Source organism: Athene cunicularia, assembly GCF_003259725.1.
Source record: "Athene cunicularia isolate RWA chromosome 28 unlocalized genomic scaffold, athCun1 chr28_part2, whole genome shotgun sequence".
In the NCBI taxonomy this organism is placed as follows: domain Eukaryota; kingdom Metazoa; phylum Chordata; class Aves; order Strigiformes; family Strigidae; genus Athene; species Athene cunicularia.
Window position 1 is genome coordinate 1,642,380 of NW_020799140.1, and position 18,446 is coordinate 1,660,825.

An 18,446-nucleotide genomic window follows, 5' to 3' on the forward strand; every position below is an offset into this window, starting at 1 on the left:
CCCGCTCCCCTCGTCCCCGCCGCCTCCTCGCGCGGTCGGCCCAGCCCGGCCCACGGGTTCACGCGGCGAAAGCCACCTTGGCGCGGGGAGCGGGGAGCGTCAGCCGCTCGCGGGGCGCCTGCCAAGGACAACGAATTCCTCGGGAAGGAGCAAATCGGAACCGGCCCAAGCGAGGGAGGCACGAGACCGGAGAGGTCACCTTGTGCCCCAGGCCTCCCCGCGGCCCCTCCATCCCGGCATCCCGTTGCCCTCCCGTGCGGATCCGGGCTCCTCGGGGCTTGTCCACGCCTGCCGGTCACTGCCGCTCGGAAAGCAAAATCTGAAAAGTGAGGTTATGGAAAACTTTATTGAAGCAGCCGCGGAGCCTGCGCTCCTCCAGCTCTTGCCTCCTTGTTACGGGTCCTTCTCTTGCAGGAGACGGGCTCGTCGGGGTCTCGGAAGTGAAGCGCCGCTGGGAAGGGGCCATGTTTTCCTTTGCTGTGTGCGGGGAGGAATGGAAGCCGGGCCCTTCCCCCAGCCCGGCTTACGGGAATTTTGCAGCTGTAATTCCTGACTCGAGCTGCTCCAAACATGCCTCCTTTCCCCCAGGGCCGGGGTTGCAGGGTCTTGGCTCCTGCAGCTCCCTCCCAGCCCCTGTTCCGGGGGACGCCGAGGAGCCGGGACTGAAGGGGAAGGGCAGAGGGGAGACGAGGGCACCAGTCACGGCTGCCACAGCTCAGGGTCGCGGAGAGGCGGAGGAAGGACAGGAAATCACAACAGTCTTGAGGAAGCGGGTTCAACAGCTGGAAAACAAGAGAAATTAGTAGTGTGAAGCCCAGGAGAAAATATACTTCAGCTGAGCAGCTTTCTGTCCGCAGACCTTGGAGCCGTGACAGGATTTAAAAGCTGGAATCTCGAGCTTTAATAGATGCTGAAAATGCTGACTTAGGAGAGGGCCGCAGCACGCCCGGCTTTCGTTTCACCTTCTCCCTTCTCCAGTTCGCTTCCCGCAGGCAGCACTGCGGGGAGCAGGCACAGAGCAGCTTGCAGCATCCGTGGCACTTGGCCGTGTGTTGCTGTGGCCCCGGCTCTGCGCCGCAGCCGGGGAGCGACACCACAGAGGATGTCACCAGGCGGACGTGGCCTCATGGACCCATGGTGCTGATCTCAGCATCCTCACGTCATGGTGGGAGCGAGCAGAATTCCTGCCCAACCCTCTTACCTCCGCTGCCTGCCTCCCTGTACCTGTCGTGGATGAGCGGAGCAGCCTGAGATGAGTTTTAGACAGTTTTTTTCCCCTGTCAGACGGTTTATTCTCACGGTTTGCTGACCCCGTGCGCAGCCTTCGAGGTGGCTGCCATGGTGGGTGGCGTGTCTGGGCTCTGCAGAAACCGACCTGGCAAGTGGCACCGGGGAGACCAGCCCAAAGCCTCACCGATGGCCTCTGGCCATTTTTAACTGTCAATAAACAGTTATTTCTTTTCCATTAGCACTTGTTTTCTCTCTTGTAACTGTAAATAAACAGTTAAAAGCCTTAACATTTAAAATATGGAACTCCAAATTTTGATTTAAAGACACATGATTAATAATCTCAGCACTACTGTCTAGTTGGGAGAAATCATTAACTTGTTTAGATTAATCGTTGGGGTAGGAATCATCTCTCTGATTTCTTCTTGTACCTCACCTATGTAGTCTCCAGCCTGCGCTGGGTGTTATTCCAAGCCCCCGCAGCGCAAATAAAATTAACTTCGTAGTAAAGATGGGAGAGCAGAAGCAGAAATAAATTACAGACTCCCCTGCGGACACAAGGTGAAGGGAGCACGGCAGGCCCGAGGAGGAACAGGGCTCTCCTGCCCCGCACTCTAGCACATGGTTAGTCTTCGCTGTTCAAAACACACAAAAGCAGAGGGAGACAAGGGTTAATACGTTATTCCGAGCGTTTCCTTGTGGGATGAGGATCACACCGGTGCCATGGCTACTGAGACCTTTGCAAAGAGCAGCATCCTCCCAGCCTCATCTTCCCCGCAGGTCAGGGGGAAGGCATCCGTCCCGCCTTTTTCTTCCCTGCTCCTCACAGCTGCATCACCTCTCTAAAGTCAGGCTTAAGCATGTATTTATCTGCTGCCTTGCAGGAACTTTTGCGTTTTGCTGCTCTCGAGCAGAGCATCACTGTTCAGATCTTTGGGATTCTCTGGGCAGCAGTTAGGTATGTGCCATATTCATTGCATACGTCATCTCATCGCTGGATAGAAACAAAAACCGCAGGCTTTATGCAACTCTCCAGCACTATGCGAGTTTTGTATAATTGCCTCAGACTGAGTGGAAATTATCTGCAAGCCAGAAATCTTTCACTGGAGCAATTAGCAAATCATTTTAAATAACAAATACAATTGGAATCTCATGATCCATTTGTGGATAGAGCTGAGGGTAAGGGTGACTTCACTGAATGGGTCCTTTGTTTTCAACCACTTTTTTAGGTTTAGCCAATATACTCTGAGAGCAAGTGCTCTTCTCTCAGTGCAGCGACAGTCATTAAAGCGTATTTTAACGCCGGGGAAACTGGAGTAGAGGGGATTTCTAGGTTGCTGCTCCCTACCACCCTGCTAATGCTTTGATTTTGTGCTCCCCTTTAAGAGATCAGGTAACTGAGACCGGGTCGCTCTTCGGTCTGCGCTTCCTCGTGGGTGTTGCCACAGGACAAAGGGTTCCCGTTTATTCTGTGCTCCTTTCCTCAGGTAGAAGGTTTATACCCGGCCTTCGGTGCCGCTGTCAGAGCGGTGGGGGGGGTTGCTGGGAGCAGAGTTCGCCCCCGGGTGTGCAGTATCCCCTTAGCAGGATAACTTGGCTTTCCAGTGCTGTCAACTGATGTGGTTAATTCCATTTGCGTTTGCTTCCCGTCCTTCTCTCCCCTTTTTTCTGTCTTTCCATCTCACTCTAAGGTCAGGCTTTCCTCGTTCGCCCTGCACACTGATTTCTCCCTCGTGTCCTTCTCCTCCGTCCTTTGTTTCCCCTCTGCCCATCTCTTATGTTCGCTCATCCCCACCCTCTCCTTCGCAGGGGCGATGCCACCCAGAGCCTGTGCTTCGAACTAGCCCATGCTGACCCCCCTGCCCTGGCCCGGGCACAGCAAACTGCAAAGAAACCGTCGGCCTCGCTGCTTTGGGGAGAGCACGGAGTGGCCGAGGATGCCTGCGGAGGGACCGAGGACTCCTGTCTCTACATAAGCGGTGGCCGAGGGAGAGACATGTTGGGACAGCGCCCTTTCAGCTGGCACAACACTCCCCGCACTGAGACAAGCATCGCTAACCATGGCAATAGCTTGGAGGCTTCTCACATGGACTGTCATCTTCACGGCGGCCCTGTGCAACTTTCCCGGTTACACATTCCAGTCACAAGGTAGGGATTGCCGTGGGGAGGGGAGCTGGATCCACCCGCTTCTGCTGGCAGAAACCCTACCGCCGGCCCCGGGGGAGGTATCAGGGTAATGATGTGCTGGGGAGTAGGTGGAAACACCTCGAACTCTGCTCTGCACTGTACTGCAGCAGAGCTCCTCCTGCTGAATTAGCAGGTGTTTTCCGTTGACCTCTGTGGAAAGGATGTGTTGTGCTCTCGGGTGTTAACGCTCCTTGACATTTTGCAGGATTCAGAGCAGCAGGGCCTGTGCAAGATGAGAGCCACGTACAGGCTGAGAAAGCGCAGGCGATGTGGCAGCACTAGAGGAAGGTCCCCTTCCACTCGATGTGGAGCGGCGCATCCTTGGATGAATAGAGGCTTTGTTACGGGGAGGGCTGTGTGTGTGTGCAGCCAGGCAGCGCGCTCCCGAGCAGTCCTCTGCGTCTGCAGGGATGGAGGGCTCTGCTGGAGCGTGCAAACACTCTGCACAGCTGAGTCTGGGCAGACGCGTGCTGCTAGAGGAGCAGTTTTAGTTTGTGCACATGTTTCTGTAAGCGCGACCATTGGTAAATGCTCAAACCTGCTCGGGTGTGAGCACTTTGTACCTGTCATGTGCGTGCGTGTTTCTGATGGTCTTGTGTTTAAATACAGAGCCACACATGCAAGTGATTGCAAGGAGAGCAGAACGTGGGTCTCTTGTACATCGATTTGTGCCTTTGTACATGATTTTGTTCCAGGTGAGGAGTGAAGGGACTGGGAAGTGAAATGGGCTACCTTGTACCCAGCCTAGAGTACAAGTACAGCATGGGTGGGGAACAGAGTAGTTAAATTGCTTAACGCTAATTTGTTTTCGTGACCGTTTCTTAAGAGGCAACACGATCGTTCCCATCAGGCACCAGAGGTATGAAGAAAGAGCTCTGAAGTTAGACATTTATCCGTGCAGGGCGTTAAAACCTCAGCAGCATACTGACACAGCCATAATCCTGAAATACCGCGTGTGCCCAGATTAGCGGCAGCAGGACCAAAGTCAGCCACGTACCCGGGCTGTTGAGCAGTGCGGTGCCACCGGGCTGTAGTTACAATGACCAAGCTTGTTCTTGTGAAGCAGAACTGGAAGGAGGAACAACAGCAACCGAAAACCACGCGCTGTCCTGGCTCTGAGCGCTGGCTGGTTGCTAAACGTGGGGCAGCGTGTGCTGGGTGAACCCAGAGGCGGGCAGGCCCAGAGCTGCGTGCTGTGCAGGCGCTGCGCAACGTGCAAGGTTATACAGGCAGATTTTCTTGAATCTGAAACAAAACCCGGTTCCTGGTCCTTTTCGCCAAAGCTTCTGGCAATGCCTGGGGTGAGTGTTCTGGGCCTCCCATGTCCATCAGTTCACACCTCCCTCCATCTGCAGCACCGCGTTCGCAGCGCGGCGACGCTCTGACAAGGACTTTGCTGCCAGATCACCTCCGTCCTGACTCACAGCAGCTGAAACGCTCCCTCGCTCACCAGTCCCCGCACCGTTTGCTAACAGACCTCAGTCTAAACCCAAGGGCTCACCAAAGTGACAGTCAATACCTCTGTGCTCCCCTAGATGCTGGCTTTCCCCTGAGCGGGTCGGGAGGATGAGTCTCAGCCTGTGGTGTTGCTGGGAACATGGTGCTGTGGTTCCCAGTCCCCGTCCAGTCCCAAGGGTCAGGCTGCCCCATGTGCCCCTCTTGCTGTCGGAGCTCTTTTTTAGGCTTGCTGCATCCGGAATGGTTGGCATCAGGCTGTTGATATTTCTCAACACTTTCTCTTCACCACACTGCTGAGATAGTAAGTACATAATCCTCACAACACCCTTTCAAGAGGGTGAAATGCCGTTATCTCCTCTTAGCAGTCAGAGGTATGGAGAATAAAGGCCAGCGTTTTCAACAAGCCACTGATTTTAACCAAGTGACTTGCTCCAGTTAGCAGTGGAGCAGGACTCACACGCCCCGTGTGCCTGACTCCAGATCAGTGTATTTGGTTTATGCGGGGAGAAGATTGAGGTATCACAGTCATAAGCTGTCGTTATCTTTGTGGGAAAATAGCAGCCCAGCGTCGAAGGCCTCTTGAAGCCAGCAGAGATGTAGCGAGATTCAGACGGAACACGTACGCTCGGGCCGCAGTTTTTAACAGTGCGGGAAGCAGCAGCTGAAACAGTTGTCCAAGTACATGCTCACCATTGCGGAATGGTTTTTAATCAGAAGGTGATTTTTTGCTGGCACCTTAGTTCAACTAGTGATAGATCAGACGTTCCCTGTTTTACAGAGTGTTAGGGCAGGCTGATCTCACTGTTCCCAGCTCACATGTAAACTGTGGACCCTTGGGGGAATCAGTGGGACTGCCACAATGCCAGGGCAGCCTGAAGTCATGGGATCCCCATCGTGTTTTCCACAGCCATCCTTTAGGAATCGTGTCTGGGCTACAGCTGGGGCTCCTCTTTGCTCCGGTGACAAGACCAGAGCAAATATCTGCTGCCTTTTCCTCCTTTAAGCAGCTTTATAGTGGGAGGGGCAATGGTGAGCACACAAGGAGGGAACAAAATCCTCCTTCCTCTACTTTTACCTTCCTTCTCTTCTTTTTGTTTGGCTTGCTGCTCTGCCTCCCCTGTGCCCTTCCCCTTCCTCTGTTGTCCCTGCAAATGTGTGTTCTTTTTCCACCAAAAATGGGGCAGTGAGGCACCTCTCCCCACACGCCATCCCTCCTGCTTCCCCGGTTTCTCCCTTGCCCTCGCTGCAAGGCTTATGGTCCTTCAGGGGTGCCTGGTGTCCTGTAAAGCCACGGGCAGGTTTTCTTGGAGAAAAGCTTTTTATAGCATCTCTTCCAAAGCAGTTTGACAGCTCTCTGGATACACCAGGCTGCTTATCAGCAGTGCAAACCCTTCTGATACAGTGGGAGCAGTGCTGCACGTTTCAGGCCAAGATCTATTAATACAGCGTGAAGTGGCTGAGATGTCAGAGGGCATATGATGCCTTTTCTGGAAGGAAGGAAGGAAGGAAGGAAGAGCCAAACAGTGCCCCTCTTGCTGTTGGGAGCTCCTAGTATGGTCTCTAATATGGGGAGCATGACCAAGGCAGGGATGAGCAAATAAGGAAATTAGGGAACGTCTGTGGTTTTGGGTGGAGTACACAGGGTTAGGGAGTAAAAGAGATCCTCATCTCTTAGAGCCTAATCTAATCTTTTACGTTTTTAGAGAGGAAGCGAACAGCTGTAGCACTGGACAAGGACACTGCCTTATTCCCTGTGTTGAAAGTCTCTCTTCATTATTTTTCCCGTTTGTGGCGTGCCCGCTCTGAAGCGTCACTTCCTAAAACATCCATGTGATGCAGGGCACTGCTCTGAGATCTTTCTTCCTGTGCCTTAGTTTTCAGAGTGACGTCCCCGAGAGGATGCCTGGTGACTGGCACCACAACGAATGCAGGTCCTCACACAGAATCTCAGGCTCTGGACACTTTTTTTTCCTCCTAGGTGTACATTGCAGGTCAGGATCAGAGACTGCAACCCAGGGTCCCAGGCCCTTTCTCGCCACTGCGTGCGCAGACCTCCTTCCGACTCGCTATTTTGCAAGCCCACGTGGACTGCAGAGAGGGGAAAAGAAAAACAAGCCACTTCCGAGAGCAAATTTTTCCAAGCCTGAGGTCATTGCTTATGTGCAAATAGTCACTCTTGTTTGCCCGGCTGTATCACACGCGAGGCGGTGTGATGCAGGAGAAGCTGGAGCACAGGAAGTTAAAAAACTAATAATTATTTCTGGCTTGTTGAGGCAAGGGAGAGGTGCCAGAAGTGCTTATGGTTTGGAAGGATGGGAGCTAACCCCTAAACCCAGCTGGTGGGAAGGACTGTCCCATTACTGGTGGCCAAGGAAACCACTCTGTCAGGCTCCCACACTGGAAAACACACTAGAGGAAAAGGAAACTTTCCAGTGCTGCCATGTGGTAAGAGTGTAATTTGGAGTCCAAATTTATGATGGCTGGGAAGACTTTGAAGATGGGTGCTGTGGAGCCAGGCGAAATGCAGCCACCCTGGAGCAGCCCGGCCTCTCCTGTTTGCTTAGGAAACAACTGCAAATAGGATGCAGAAAGCACAGTTAGAATCTTCCAGAGTGAAAAGAGGGCAGATCCTCTCCCACTCCATGAGCAAACCTCCAGCCACGAGGGGTTTAGAAGAACGCGCTGCGGTGGGGGGAGCTATCCTGGCCACTGCATGATTTTTCACATCTTCTGCTGAAGCCTCTGGTACTGAGGGCTGTCAGAGACAGCTAGACCTCCGCTCAGATCCTGTCTGGCAGTCCCTGTGACATTTTGCTTGGAAAATGAGAAATTTCTGTCGAGGTTGCAGAGCGCCAGTTTCTTTGACAGCCAAAAGTGTTGCGTTACCGTGTGAGTGCAGGCGGACGTTCCGGACAGTGACCTTGTCAGAGCACGTTTCTTAAGTGGTACGAGACAGGCTCAAAAACTCAAGTGCCCCAAGAGAAGGTGCTAAGCCAGGCTGATATGATACAGAACACTCAAGCTGGTGAGCTGGGAAGGCAGGATGGTGTCACAGATAGAGACCTGCCTGGGAAATCAGGACGTCTGACTTCTTTTCTTGGTGCCTTTTCAGCACAGCAGGGGAATTCTGGTTGCCCTCTTTCCCGTTTTGATTGCAAGATTGGCTTTGCAAGGACATGGTCTTTGTGCCTCTTAGGAGGATGCACGAATGGAGCTGTGACTGGGGAGGCTGGTACGGTGCTGTTGCTACGCGAGTTATCAGAGTTAGCGGGTCCGTGTGGCAGCTGTAGGTGTTCTGAGGAACCCCACAGTCCCTTAGGGAGGCTGTCTTCTCCTGGGACATTGTCAGCCCAGGGCTCACTCTAGCTTGTTTTGAAGAGACCTTATTCCTACCTTTGGTACTGAAAGGATCCAGGTTTAAATAACCCTTCAAACCACAGACTGTGACTCTGCACAACCTGGAGTCTCTGTGCCTGGTGGAGATGGAGAGGTGGGGCAGAGTCCAGGTTCAGAGCCAGAGTTTGGGTGACCTGAATGGTCCCTTGGACAGTGTGTTTTTCTCCATCACCTGCCGAGAAAGAAGATTATGCTCCGTAGGCTCGAGACCTATTGACACCCCAACGCTCTGTGGGCTGAAGGCCTTTGGGAATACCCCAAGGATCCTGCAGCCTGGTCAGAGCAGACCCTCTGTGTCAGGACCCTGTCCCTCTGCCTTGCACTGGGTACAGTTGTGCTCAGGCGTAGCTGGCTCCATGCTGAAGTCGCCGGGTGTTTTACTCTGACTCTCTTCGCAGAATGTCATTCCTCCTGTGTTTGCTTTCCCTCCCCAGAAGAGTTCCTCTCCAGCCTCGATCACTATGAAATTGCGTTCCCCATCCAAGTGGACCAAAACGGGGACTTCCTCACCTTTGATGTGAGAAGCCAGTTGAAGCAACGTCCTCGGCGCAGCCTGGGCTCCTTGCCCTACGAGCCATCTGAGCGGCAGGTTTTCTACAAAGTCTCAGCCCACCGCACCCAGTTCCTCCTCAACCTGACACTGCACTCCAACCTGCTGGCTGAGCACTTCACTGTCGAATACTGGAAGCGAGATGGCGTGGACTGGCAACATGATTTCCATGAAGACTGCCACTACGCGGGCCACTTGCAGGATCAGTACCTGAACTCAAAAGTCGCCATCAGCAACTGCAATGGACTGGTGAGTCTCTGGTTTTTGCCCAGCCAAGGGCAATAGTAACAACTAGAACTGCCCATAGAGCAGAGCTGACTGCAGCCTCTTCGATCTTTTCTGTAGAAGTACAACCAGGTTTGGGTCCCAGCAGGTGAGTCCATGGTGGTGGGAAAGGCGTGGGGCTGGTGTTTGTTTTGTCAATTATCAGGCCGAGCATGAAGGACACAGCCAGCATAAAGATGAACCAATAACCAAATTGTGTTTGATACAAAAGGGTCAGTCCATGGGTGAGCGCTGGGGGTACAAACAAGTCAGATGATAGATTATGGACATCAATCCCACTTACCCCAACAATGACACCGCACGACCAACAGTGGGTGCAATAAATGGTGACATGTGGTCTCTTAGGGAAGGGATGGGAGACAACTGAGTCAACAAAGCAAATATATAAGACCAAGGAAGCCACAGACTGAATCTCTCCACAGCCCACATTTACAAAAGCCAGACCTGCCTAGAGCCCAGTCCCGGGGAGGCGGGAGGTCCTTCCCCAACAGGGAACTCTGCATAGGGCACCCACCTCACAGACAGACACTGCCCCTCCTGCGAGGGGTCCCAGCTTTTATCCCCCAGTGGGACACCTGACCTTGGGTTACTGACTGCGGGACCCCTGGGGCTCCTTTACCCAACGGCTCTGTCTGCCAGGCCGCCCACCCTGGGGGGAAGCCTGAAGGGAAACTCACCCCCCTTGGGAAGGGCTGTGGGAAAATCACCCACATGTCAACCTTAACTTGGGGCTCGGGGTTGAACCCCAGCACTTCAGTGCCAAGCCAGAATGTCGTACACTGGCATCAAGAGTCAGCTGAGGGTGAAGAAGGCCACATCCCTTCATTACATCCGTAGGGGTTCCTGATCTGTATGTTGTTTGTAGTCCAGTTTCCACCAAAGCCAGTGGGCATTTTTCCATTCATTTGAATTGGGATGGGATAATCCAGGCTCTAGACCACTCTTCTGATTCTCACAGAACTCTCCCCTCCACTTCCAACCGTGTTTCGGATGCGTTAGCGAGGAAGAAGTGCAGCAGGGCAGGAATTTCCCAGCACAACCGGGAATGCCAAAAGTGCATTCAGATCCTTACAACTGTAGATACATTCCCGGTGTTCCCGGTCACTTCCCTCCAGATTTCAGGAGCTAAAAAGACAAAAAATGGCATTCCTCAAAAACAGCAAGGTTGCTGCAAAGGGGGTGGAAATGATTGATTTTTTTTATGTCCTGACAGTGAGGACTAGACATCATGGTCTTAAATATCAGCAAGAACTCTTAATGGTAGACTTCAGAGGTAAGGATAGCTGAGCTCTGGACTAGATTTCTTGGAGAGTACGTGGCCCCAACATCGTTGGAGATCTTTAAGAACAGGTCAGACAAGTGCCCCTCAAAAATACTCCAGGTATGATTCAATTAGCTCTTCCAGCACTGGGAATTGACTAAGGACTTCCATCCTTATTTTTCTATGATTTTCTGATATTTCTGGCTCGCAAAGCACATTTCATGCTCTGCCAGATGGAGGGATGGAGCAAACATACCCTGTTAGCAAATCCCAAGGATGATGGCTCCCTTGGAGGGGTAACATGTAGAAAAAGACTCTGGAGGCCAGATTCATATTTATGCTACGGCCCCACCTCTTAGCAGTATTCTGGCAGTGTGGAAGAGCTTCCAAATGGGAATGAATTCACGTTTGATTTATTGCTAAATTACACTGCCAGAACAGTGCTGTGGGTTATTAACAGAAATGAGAACCTGACTCATTATATCATAGAGTCTAATGTTTCGATCTCACAGCCAAAAATCAGAGCTGCATAAACTCTTGGTTCCCTAGTTAGCCCTTTGTTTAGATATGGGAAATCTGCTGAAGTCCTAAACAATTTACTGGTGTTCACAAAAGCACTGAAGGGTGAGCTGGATGCTGCTGGCTCAGAAGGGATCTGGCTTTAGCCTTACCTTCCCACTTCAGAGGGCAGCAAGTCCAGGGCAAGCAATGGCCCGGCAGCACTTGTTCTGGGATAATTTAGTCCACAGGCTGTGTTTAGCTCTGGAGAGATACCAGGGGCTGTCTGGAGGAAAATGCAGCCAGGCACGAAGAGGGACGGAGGGTCATCCAACAACCTCTCCTTTTCCTGAACTCTGTCCTTCTGCCCTCGAGAGCTACGCATATCAGCAAGGAGGGGGGAGGACATCTTCTGGGTTAGCGAGGACGATAGGGTCAGGAATTTAGACAAGTCTGGCATCTTTTAGCTGGCAGAGTGGGAACTGTAATTGCCACCGGAGAAGACCTCTGGGACCGCAGAGCTCTGGTTGATCGGTAACAGCTGATCCACTGGTGCCGTCCCGCAGCACGCTCCCCGCCAGGCCGGCCTCAGTCTGCTTTGGAGGGGACAGAAGCGGGTCTCAAATTGCCGAGGTCTCAGGGTTCAGGCTCCTGCTGACTCGTGCTAAGGGGGGACTGCACGCAGTGACCCACGTTCGCACAGACCTGACTCACTGATGATGCAAAGGAGGTTGTGTGTTGTGTTACTGCAAGAGCACAAGCAGGGACCAGGTGCTGATCACGGGGGGAGCTGTGCACAAGGAGGAGGGAAAGGGACGACTGCGGCCACAGAAGCATCCAGCACAGAGCTGTAAAAATGGGTAGCAAGCCCCAAGCCATCCTCCTGTCCTCCAACTCCCACATCCCTAACCAATTAATTTCTGAGTCTGCGAGGTGTACACTGTAAGCAGCTTTGTTTTCAAACACCCACGACGTAACTCGCACCTGACGGAACCCCAGATTTGCACTGCCAATATCTGGGCACGTTCCCGTCGACTCGTCTTCCCGACCACATGCACCATCACCCCGGGCTGAGGGCAGGCAGGCAGTGCGGCTCACCCCGCGCATCTCCCCATGCCGAGCTGTGCTTCAGGCTGGGTGGGGGGAACGTCGCCCAGGCTTAACTTGTCGGAAGCAAAGGGCAAAATGGTCCATTTTCCAAAACACACGGAGCTGTCAGCTGCCAGCAGGGCCAAGCATGAAGCAGCTGGAGCCTGCAGGGAGCAGCCCAGGCAGCTTTGCCTCAGCTTGGCCAGGAGCTTTAAATCCCTGTCTTAAGCAAAGCCGTGTTTCATCCCACTGGCTTCATGAGATCCCAAGGACCCCTGTGATACCATCAGAAAAATCACAGTGAGGAGCAAACAGCTTCGGGAGAGAAATGCCACTCTCTTACCTCTTGTGTCAGAGCTCATCCAAGGGCAGTTTAAAAGCCAGATTTTCAACCCGGTGTGCCTGTGTGAAATTGTGCTTTCACCAAAAGCCCTCCTGAAGTCAGCGTGGCCATTAAATGCTCGGAGCAAAGCAGATGGCCCTGCTGCTGAGGCTAATGTCGAGCTGCTCGTGTGTATATACACGGAGGTGGAAGAGCTGAATTGCAGTACGTGGCTGTGCTTTTCTCCAGTGTGGTTATAAACTAATAGCATAAACCATCCTTGCTCTGCAGATGACCTGGGTGAATCATAGGCAGGATATCCAGTTTAGCTCCCCCACAAACCACAGGGATCTCTCTAAGGGCTTCTCGCTGCCCCCTTTCAACAGGCTTGTGTCCCGTCCAACACCCGGACCTCAGAGCTGGGTCCTTGGGGTCAGCGATGGGGCAGTTTTCAGACTCCAGTGATGGCTGAGTTTCATTGCTGAAGGATGCCAGGCGGGCAGTGGAGCCTCCTGCCTCTCATGCTCTGCAGAGGCTCAGGGTTTAAGTAAGAACGTCCCTTTTCTAGTGTTACATGCCTTTCGGGCAGGACGTGCTCTCCCCTCCTGTTGCTCTGCCCCGAGCCGGTGGTGACCTCCTTCTCCCCGTCCCACAAAGCCGGCAGCCAGCTGGCCTCGCAGGCCGACACTCGGCTTTCCGCCGGAGCCTTCGCCAGGCTAACCTCACAGTACCTCGCTTGTGTTTGAAAAGGTGGAGCTGAGCCAAGAGCAACAGAGCCTGGTGCAGGAGGAAATCCCCCGGCACTCTGGAGATGGGGACTTCGCCGTGCACACACTGCCCCAATTCAGCTTTCACGGCAGGGAGGGAGAGGGGGAGAGACCTATTACAGCGGCAGCGTCCACCCCAGAGAGGCTCCCCCCACAAACACCCAGCACTAACGCTGTTACCCAGGTGGTGCCTTCCATGCAAAGACCTCAAGATGTTTTCCAGAGACCTCCTTCCCCGCTCCCTGCCCGGGCAGAGCAGAGCTCCCGTCCCCCTGGCACAGAGGGCAGTTGGTAGAGCACTGTGACAGCCAAAGGGCAACACCGGTGCAGAGTGGGTGGCAGGACAGGGGCGTCTGCGCCCAGAGCTGCTCTTGCACACAGGGAGTGGGAGGACATCCAGGTAACGTGGGTCTTAGACTTTTGAGATGCTTTTTGTCCTGCTTGGGCAATGTCAGGCACGTTTCTGCGCCTCGGTTGCTTGTTGGTAAGTCCAGCTGATAGCACACCCACGTTGGGGTTGGAGTTAGATGAGATTCAGCGCCAGCAGCTGTTACAGCGAGGGAGCTCCTTGCATCTTGTTGGGCTGCCAGAAACCTTTGAGGTTGTTCAGACCTTTTAGGTAGAGAGAAATCTTGCTGTGAGGATAGGGACCAGCTGCAGAGGAGAGGTCTTGCAAGCACCTGGTGGGTTTGGCTGCTCATACCTGCTGGGGTCTGCTCCTGCCCAGCCGTCACTGTCTTAGAGCGGGTCCACTCACAAAGTCTGGGCTCACAGGTGAGATTCATTCAGTCAAAGAATAAAATTAAGGGAGGCAACAAAAAAAAAAAAAAAAACCAAATCAGAGAGCAGAAACAAGATCATCTGTCTGGGGTGGCCAGTCAGAGGTGTAAGAGGGGCAGTGATGTCTATAGGGCACAACCCCGGTTTCAGGCTGCAGAGAAAGGTTGTGGCTCCTGCTGGTTGCCTCGCTGCTGCTCAGGCTTCAGATTTTAAAGATTTAGTGTGTTTCTCTGAGCATCTACACTTCCCTGCAGCTCTGTGCCCGAGTTTCCCAGCTGGTGGTAATGGTCCTGGGCTGCTTTTGAAGGTTCTTTGGTGAGGCTGAAAAGTAGAAGAGCCAGAGCTCGCTGCTGAGTTATGCTGCTGTTTGAAGGTACGGTATTTAGGATCCCACAGGCAGCTCTCAATTAGACTGAGTGGGTGGAATAGGAAGCAACTCATTCATGATTTTGCAAGGGAAGACTGATTTCCAGAGGACTTTAGTGAACACAGATGTCCCAAGGCATCCGTGGCCATCTGTCTCCGTTTTCTCTGGTCTCTAGGTTCATATAGTTGGTGTGCAAATGAAAGAATCCTTCACGTTCTCAGAAGTATTTGTCAGTCCCCAGAAATTCAGTGGTTAATCGTCAGAAAGGTCGTTACGAGAAGCCACCGGTATGTCACCCAGTTCTCTCTCAACCTCTTTTATTGCCCTTCCCTCTCTCTTCCTTCTGCAGCATGGGGTGATCGTGGCAGACGAGGAGGAATATTTCATTGAACCGCTGAGCCCGGGAGCCAACGTCAGCACAGGGAACGAGGGCAAGGGCAGCCCCCACGTCGTGTACAAGCGATCGTCTCTCCAGTACCCGCACATGGATGCAGCCTGCGGCGTGCTAGGTATCTGTACCCACCAACACGTCCTCGATCCATCCCAGTGCAGGCTGGGAAGGTCCCGGTACACCAGGCTTTGAAGGTCCATGCTGCTCTGTATGGCAAAGAACCAAATTTATCTCCTGCGTTCAAGAAAGCTTTCTGTAGTTACTTCTACCCACGTTAAGGAATTCTGGTGGCTTAGTCTTTGGGAAGCTCTTGTACTCTCTTCTTCACAGCAGGGCTTTTAAATTTGTAAATAGAGCATGGAACAGAAGAGGAAAAAAACCCGACTCTTATTGTTCTTAAGAAAAATCCTCCCAGATTTGGCCAATTTACAAGGTATTGAGAAATCATAGCTTACACATGCTCAGCAGAGACTTCTCTTTGGGTTTTACTCACTGAAGATAGAGTCCACGCTGAGATACATCTGCTGCTGTTAGAGACCAGGTGGAAATACGCCTTGTAGGGAGGGATGTGGGGTCTGGTTAGTCACAGTGGGCTCTGGGAGACGTTTATAGGGAATGGCAATTGCACCTCTACCCCGCTTACAGGCCTTTGATTTCGTAAAGGACTCACAAAGGTCTGCCCTGGCCTCCCCACATGTGCCTGTGCCCTTCTTGTCCTTGCTAGCAGTCAGTCTGTGTCCCAGAGCCTGGCTGAAATCCCCAGCCCTCCTGAATGTGCAGAATTTCTCTGCGTACCCAAAATGTTGCGTGCACACAGGATGCTGCTCCCTCAGTTTGCAGAGGCTTCTCCTGGCTCTGTCAGGATGGGAGATGCCATCCCTGCGGAGTGGCCAGCTCGCATTTTATGGATTAGTTTGTGGATGCAGAAGCCGAGCTGTTCCCAGTTGCTCCGGGCAGGTTTGTGTGTCACTTCAGGATGTTCACCCAGTGCCCCAGTGGTGACACTTGACAAGCCACTGCTGGAAGGGATGGACCCTCTGGAGACACTGGGGCACTGCCAGACTTCTCTGAGCAGACTCTGAGTGTCCCCGGACTTGCCAGCATCTCTGGAGACAACCTGTGCTTCCCCGGCCAGCTCCTCCCATCCCAGCTCCCAAAGTCACGTTGGACAAAGCACCAGCAGACTCCCCTTCTGCTGACTCTTTGCCACATTCCCCAGCTTCCAGACAAAATTTAGCCTGTTCCTAATTGCTTCTTGGAAAGCAAAGCCCATGCAGTGGGAGCCACAGGCCAAATACAGTTCAGAAACAACCACAATGCAACTGGCCCAGCAAAGCCACCCCATTGCCTCGCTCCACGGGCTGGACCTGTCCCCCGTGAGCTCCCCTGATCCGCCGGAGGGGCAGGAGCTGGTAGGCTGGGGGGCTGCCTGTGATCTGCCCATCCTCTCAGTCTTGTTAGATGCTTGAGCAGAGGAGAGGGATTCAGCTGTCTCTCCTGGAGGGCAGGAGAATGGTCGCAGTCTCCCAGGCAGCTCTCCTGCCCTGGGTTTGCAGCTGATGGCCCTGCTGGGGACATCTCTAGGGTCAGGTCAGTAGCACTGGAAGCCTGGAGCAAAGTCCTAGAAACCTGCTGCTGCTTTGGAGGCTGCAGCCATTTCTGCGGCGGAAAAGCCAAGTCCTAAATTCAGGTCCTGGCAGGAAAAGGAAAGAGGAAATGATCTGCAATGGCTTTATTTTCAGATTATGTCTGTGTAGTTTCTAAATCCACACCACTTCTCCCCATGACAGAGGCGAGGGCAGAGCCTGGCAGCATGGAAGCAGTGAAGTGCGTGGGGCTGCCGCAGCAGGACGGGCACACACCTCTGCCTGCAGCGCCAGGGCAGGAGGAGGGCAGGAGGGCAGGCAGGATGCCACTGGGCCGGCAGCACCATGGGGACAGCCCTGGGCTGCAGTAGGAAGAGCTCAGCATGGGGCTGCTCATGGTGGCCTTTCCTTCCCAGAAACCAAGCTCGTGCTGCACGCCCCTTGCCTCCGTGTGCGGCTCGGTTGCTGCTGGAGGGCAACAGAAAAAAAAATCTCTTTTCCCTCCTCAGATGAGAAGCCCTGGAAAGGGAGACACTGGTGGCTGCGGACACTGAAGCCGTCCCCTCTGAAGCCATCGGGCAACCACAGCCAGCGAGGCCAGCTGCCCCTGAAGAGATCCGTCAGCACGGAGCGCTACGTGGAGACCCTGGTGGTGGCTGACAAGATGATGGTGGGGTACCACGGGCGGCGGGACATAGAGCAGTACATCCTGGCCATCATGAATATTGTAAGTGTTATAACCACATCGTGAACCTCGGGGGACCCCAAGGGGCTCACACACCGACCAGCAGAGAGCAAGCAGGAGTAAATCCTGTTCCTCACCCCGAATGTCTGGGTTTGGCAGAGGGTGCCATGTGCTTTTCCTGCAAGAAAACAAGGACGGTGGAAATGCAGTGGGGAAATCAGATCTGTACCAGGATGGCACTTGCTTCTCCCCATCCCCAGAGCAAGACGTTTGGGTCAAAACTCCTGACACGCTGCTGCTGCTCCTGAGCAGAGATACTCTGGAGCCCGCAGGGTTGTATAGGGGAGGCACTGCAGGAGAGGTAAACTCTGGCCCGTCTGACCGTGCTACAGGCCAGGTCTGGATGGGAGAACAAAGCCCTTTCTTTGAACAGCATCTCTCATCTCAAATTAGCATTGCAAATAGGGCCAACCAAGCTGAGAAACACATGGGAAAGCATAAGGACAGCGAGCTCTCACGCTTGGGGGCTGATCAGCGTGAGGGGTAGGGAGAAATACCCTCGTATTTTCCATACCAGACTGCCCGTGTCTCTGGGTTACTGCAGAGGAGCTTCCTCTGCAGCATCAGATTTGGGTCACTGCTGGCGGCAGGATACCAGGCTAGATGCATGAACAGCCTGAATTGGCCGTGCTGAATCCTCCTGTGAGGTGAGATAGGCTTGGAAGTTATCCATCAAACCGCTGAAAGCCCCTCTGTGATGGGCCTTTGTCCTGTCCTCTGCAGGATCTCTTTTCATGGCTTGCTCTGTTTGCATTTCTAAAGCAGATGCCAGATTTTAAAACAATACTGTTTCTAACTGTTTCATCTGCTGTAAAACACCCCTCATGTGGCGGCAGATTTCTGAGAGATGCTGTGGTGTTCCCTGCCAGTGGGCAGCCAGCAAAGCTTCGTCCCCATGGCTTGTGTAATGCCAGGACTTGTGGGGCTTCCCCACCTGAGCCCCTGGCAAAGAGCAGGTGCTGTGGGGTGTCGGCTTCACAGCTCGAATCTCCCCAGGAGGCAGCACCAAGGTCTGAACATGGTTCGGGAGGCTCTGCAATCCAAGTGATAACGTGGAGTCCCGTACCCGTTTCTGCTTTCTAAAAAGGTTGCGTTCAGACCCCGCAGCCCGCACTGACGAAGCAGCCCTGTTTCCCTCCACCAGGTGCCCGGCACATGCCAGCCCACCCGCCGACTGCACCATCACCCGGCCAGTGAGCTCATTTTTAAGACTCGTCTTTTCTTGTTTCTTGGAGGTCAGGTTGCCAAACTTTTCCAGGACTCGAGTCTGGGCAATATTGTCAATATCCTGGTGACCCGGCTGATTCTCCTCACCGAGGATCAGGTAAGGTGGGCTTTGCTGAGCTGCTTCCATCATGCTTCTGCATTTCCTTTACGGGTCTGTGTGTTCCCCTGGATGTCACCCCCCAAAGGTCCCCCCAGCAGCCTGCTGATGCACCACATCCTCTCAATGGCAGCTGGGGACTGGGTTCAGGGTGTGGGCTGAGGAGACCTCTGGGACTCTGAGGACTGTTTCTATGATAAAGTGACTTTAGGG

General features: G+C 53.4%; 1 protein-coding gene across 4 annotated transcripts in view; it reads left to right on the forward strand.

The window, feature by feature from the left end:
- ADAMTS10 (ADAM metallopeptidase with thrombospondin type 1 motif 10) overlaps window positions 1–18,446 on the forward strand; it is a 57,176-nt gene that overhangs the window by 8,736 nt on the left and 29,994 nt on the right. For 2 of the 4 annotated variants that reach the window (XM_026865235.1, XM_026865236.1), the window contains exons 2-6: window positions 3,037–3,375; window positions 8,703–9,067; window positions 14,537–14,696; window positions 16,674–16,891; window positions 18,150–18,233. In XM_026865235.1, the coding sequence (XP_026721036.1) occupies window positions 3,288–3,375; window positions 8,703–9,067; window positions 14,537–14,696; window positions 16,674–16,891; window positions 18,150–18,233 (915 nt within the window). In that variant the 5' untranslated portion in view covers window positions 3,037–3,287. Of the gene's footprint in view, window positions 1–2,828; window positions 2,850–3,036; window positions 3,376–8,702; window positions 9,068–14,536; window positions 14,697–16,673; window positions 16,892–18,149; window positions 18,234–18,446 lie in introns of those variants that run through there. The other 2 variants (XM_026865237.1, XM_026865238.1) reach the window with 2 other exon arrangements.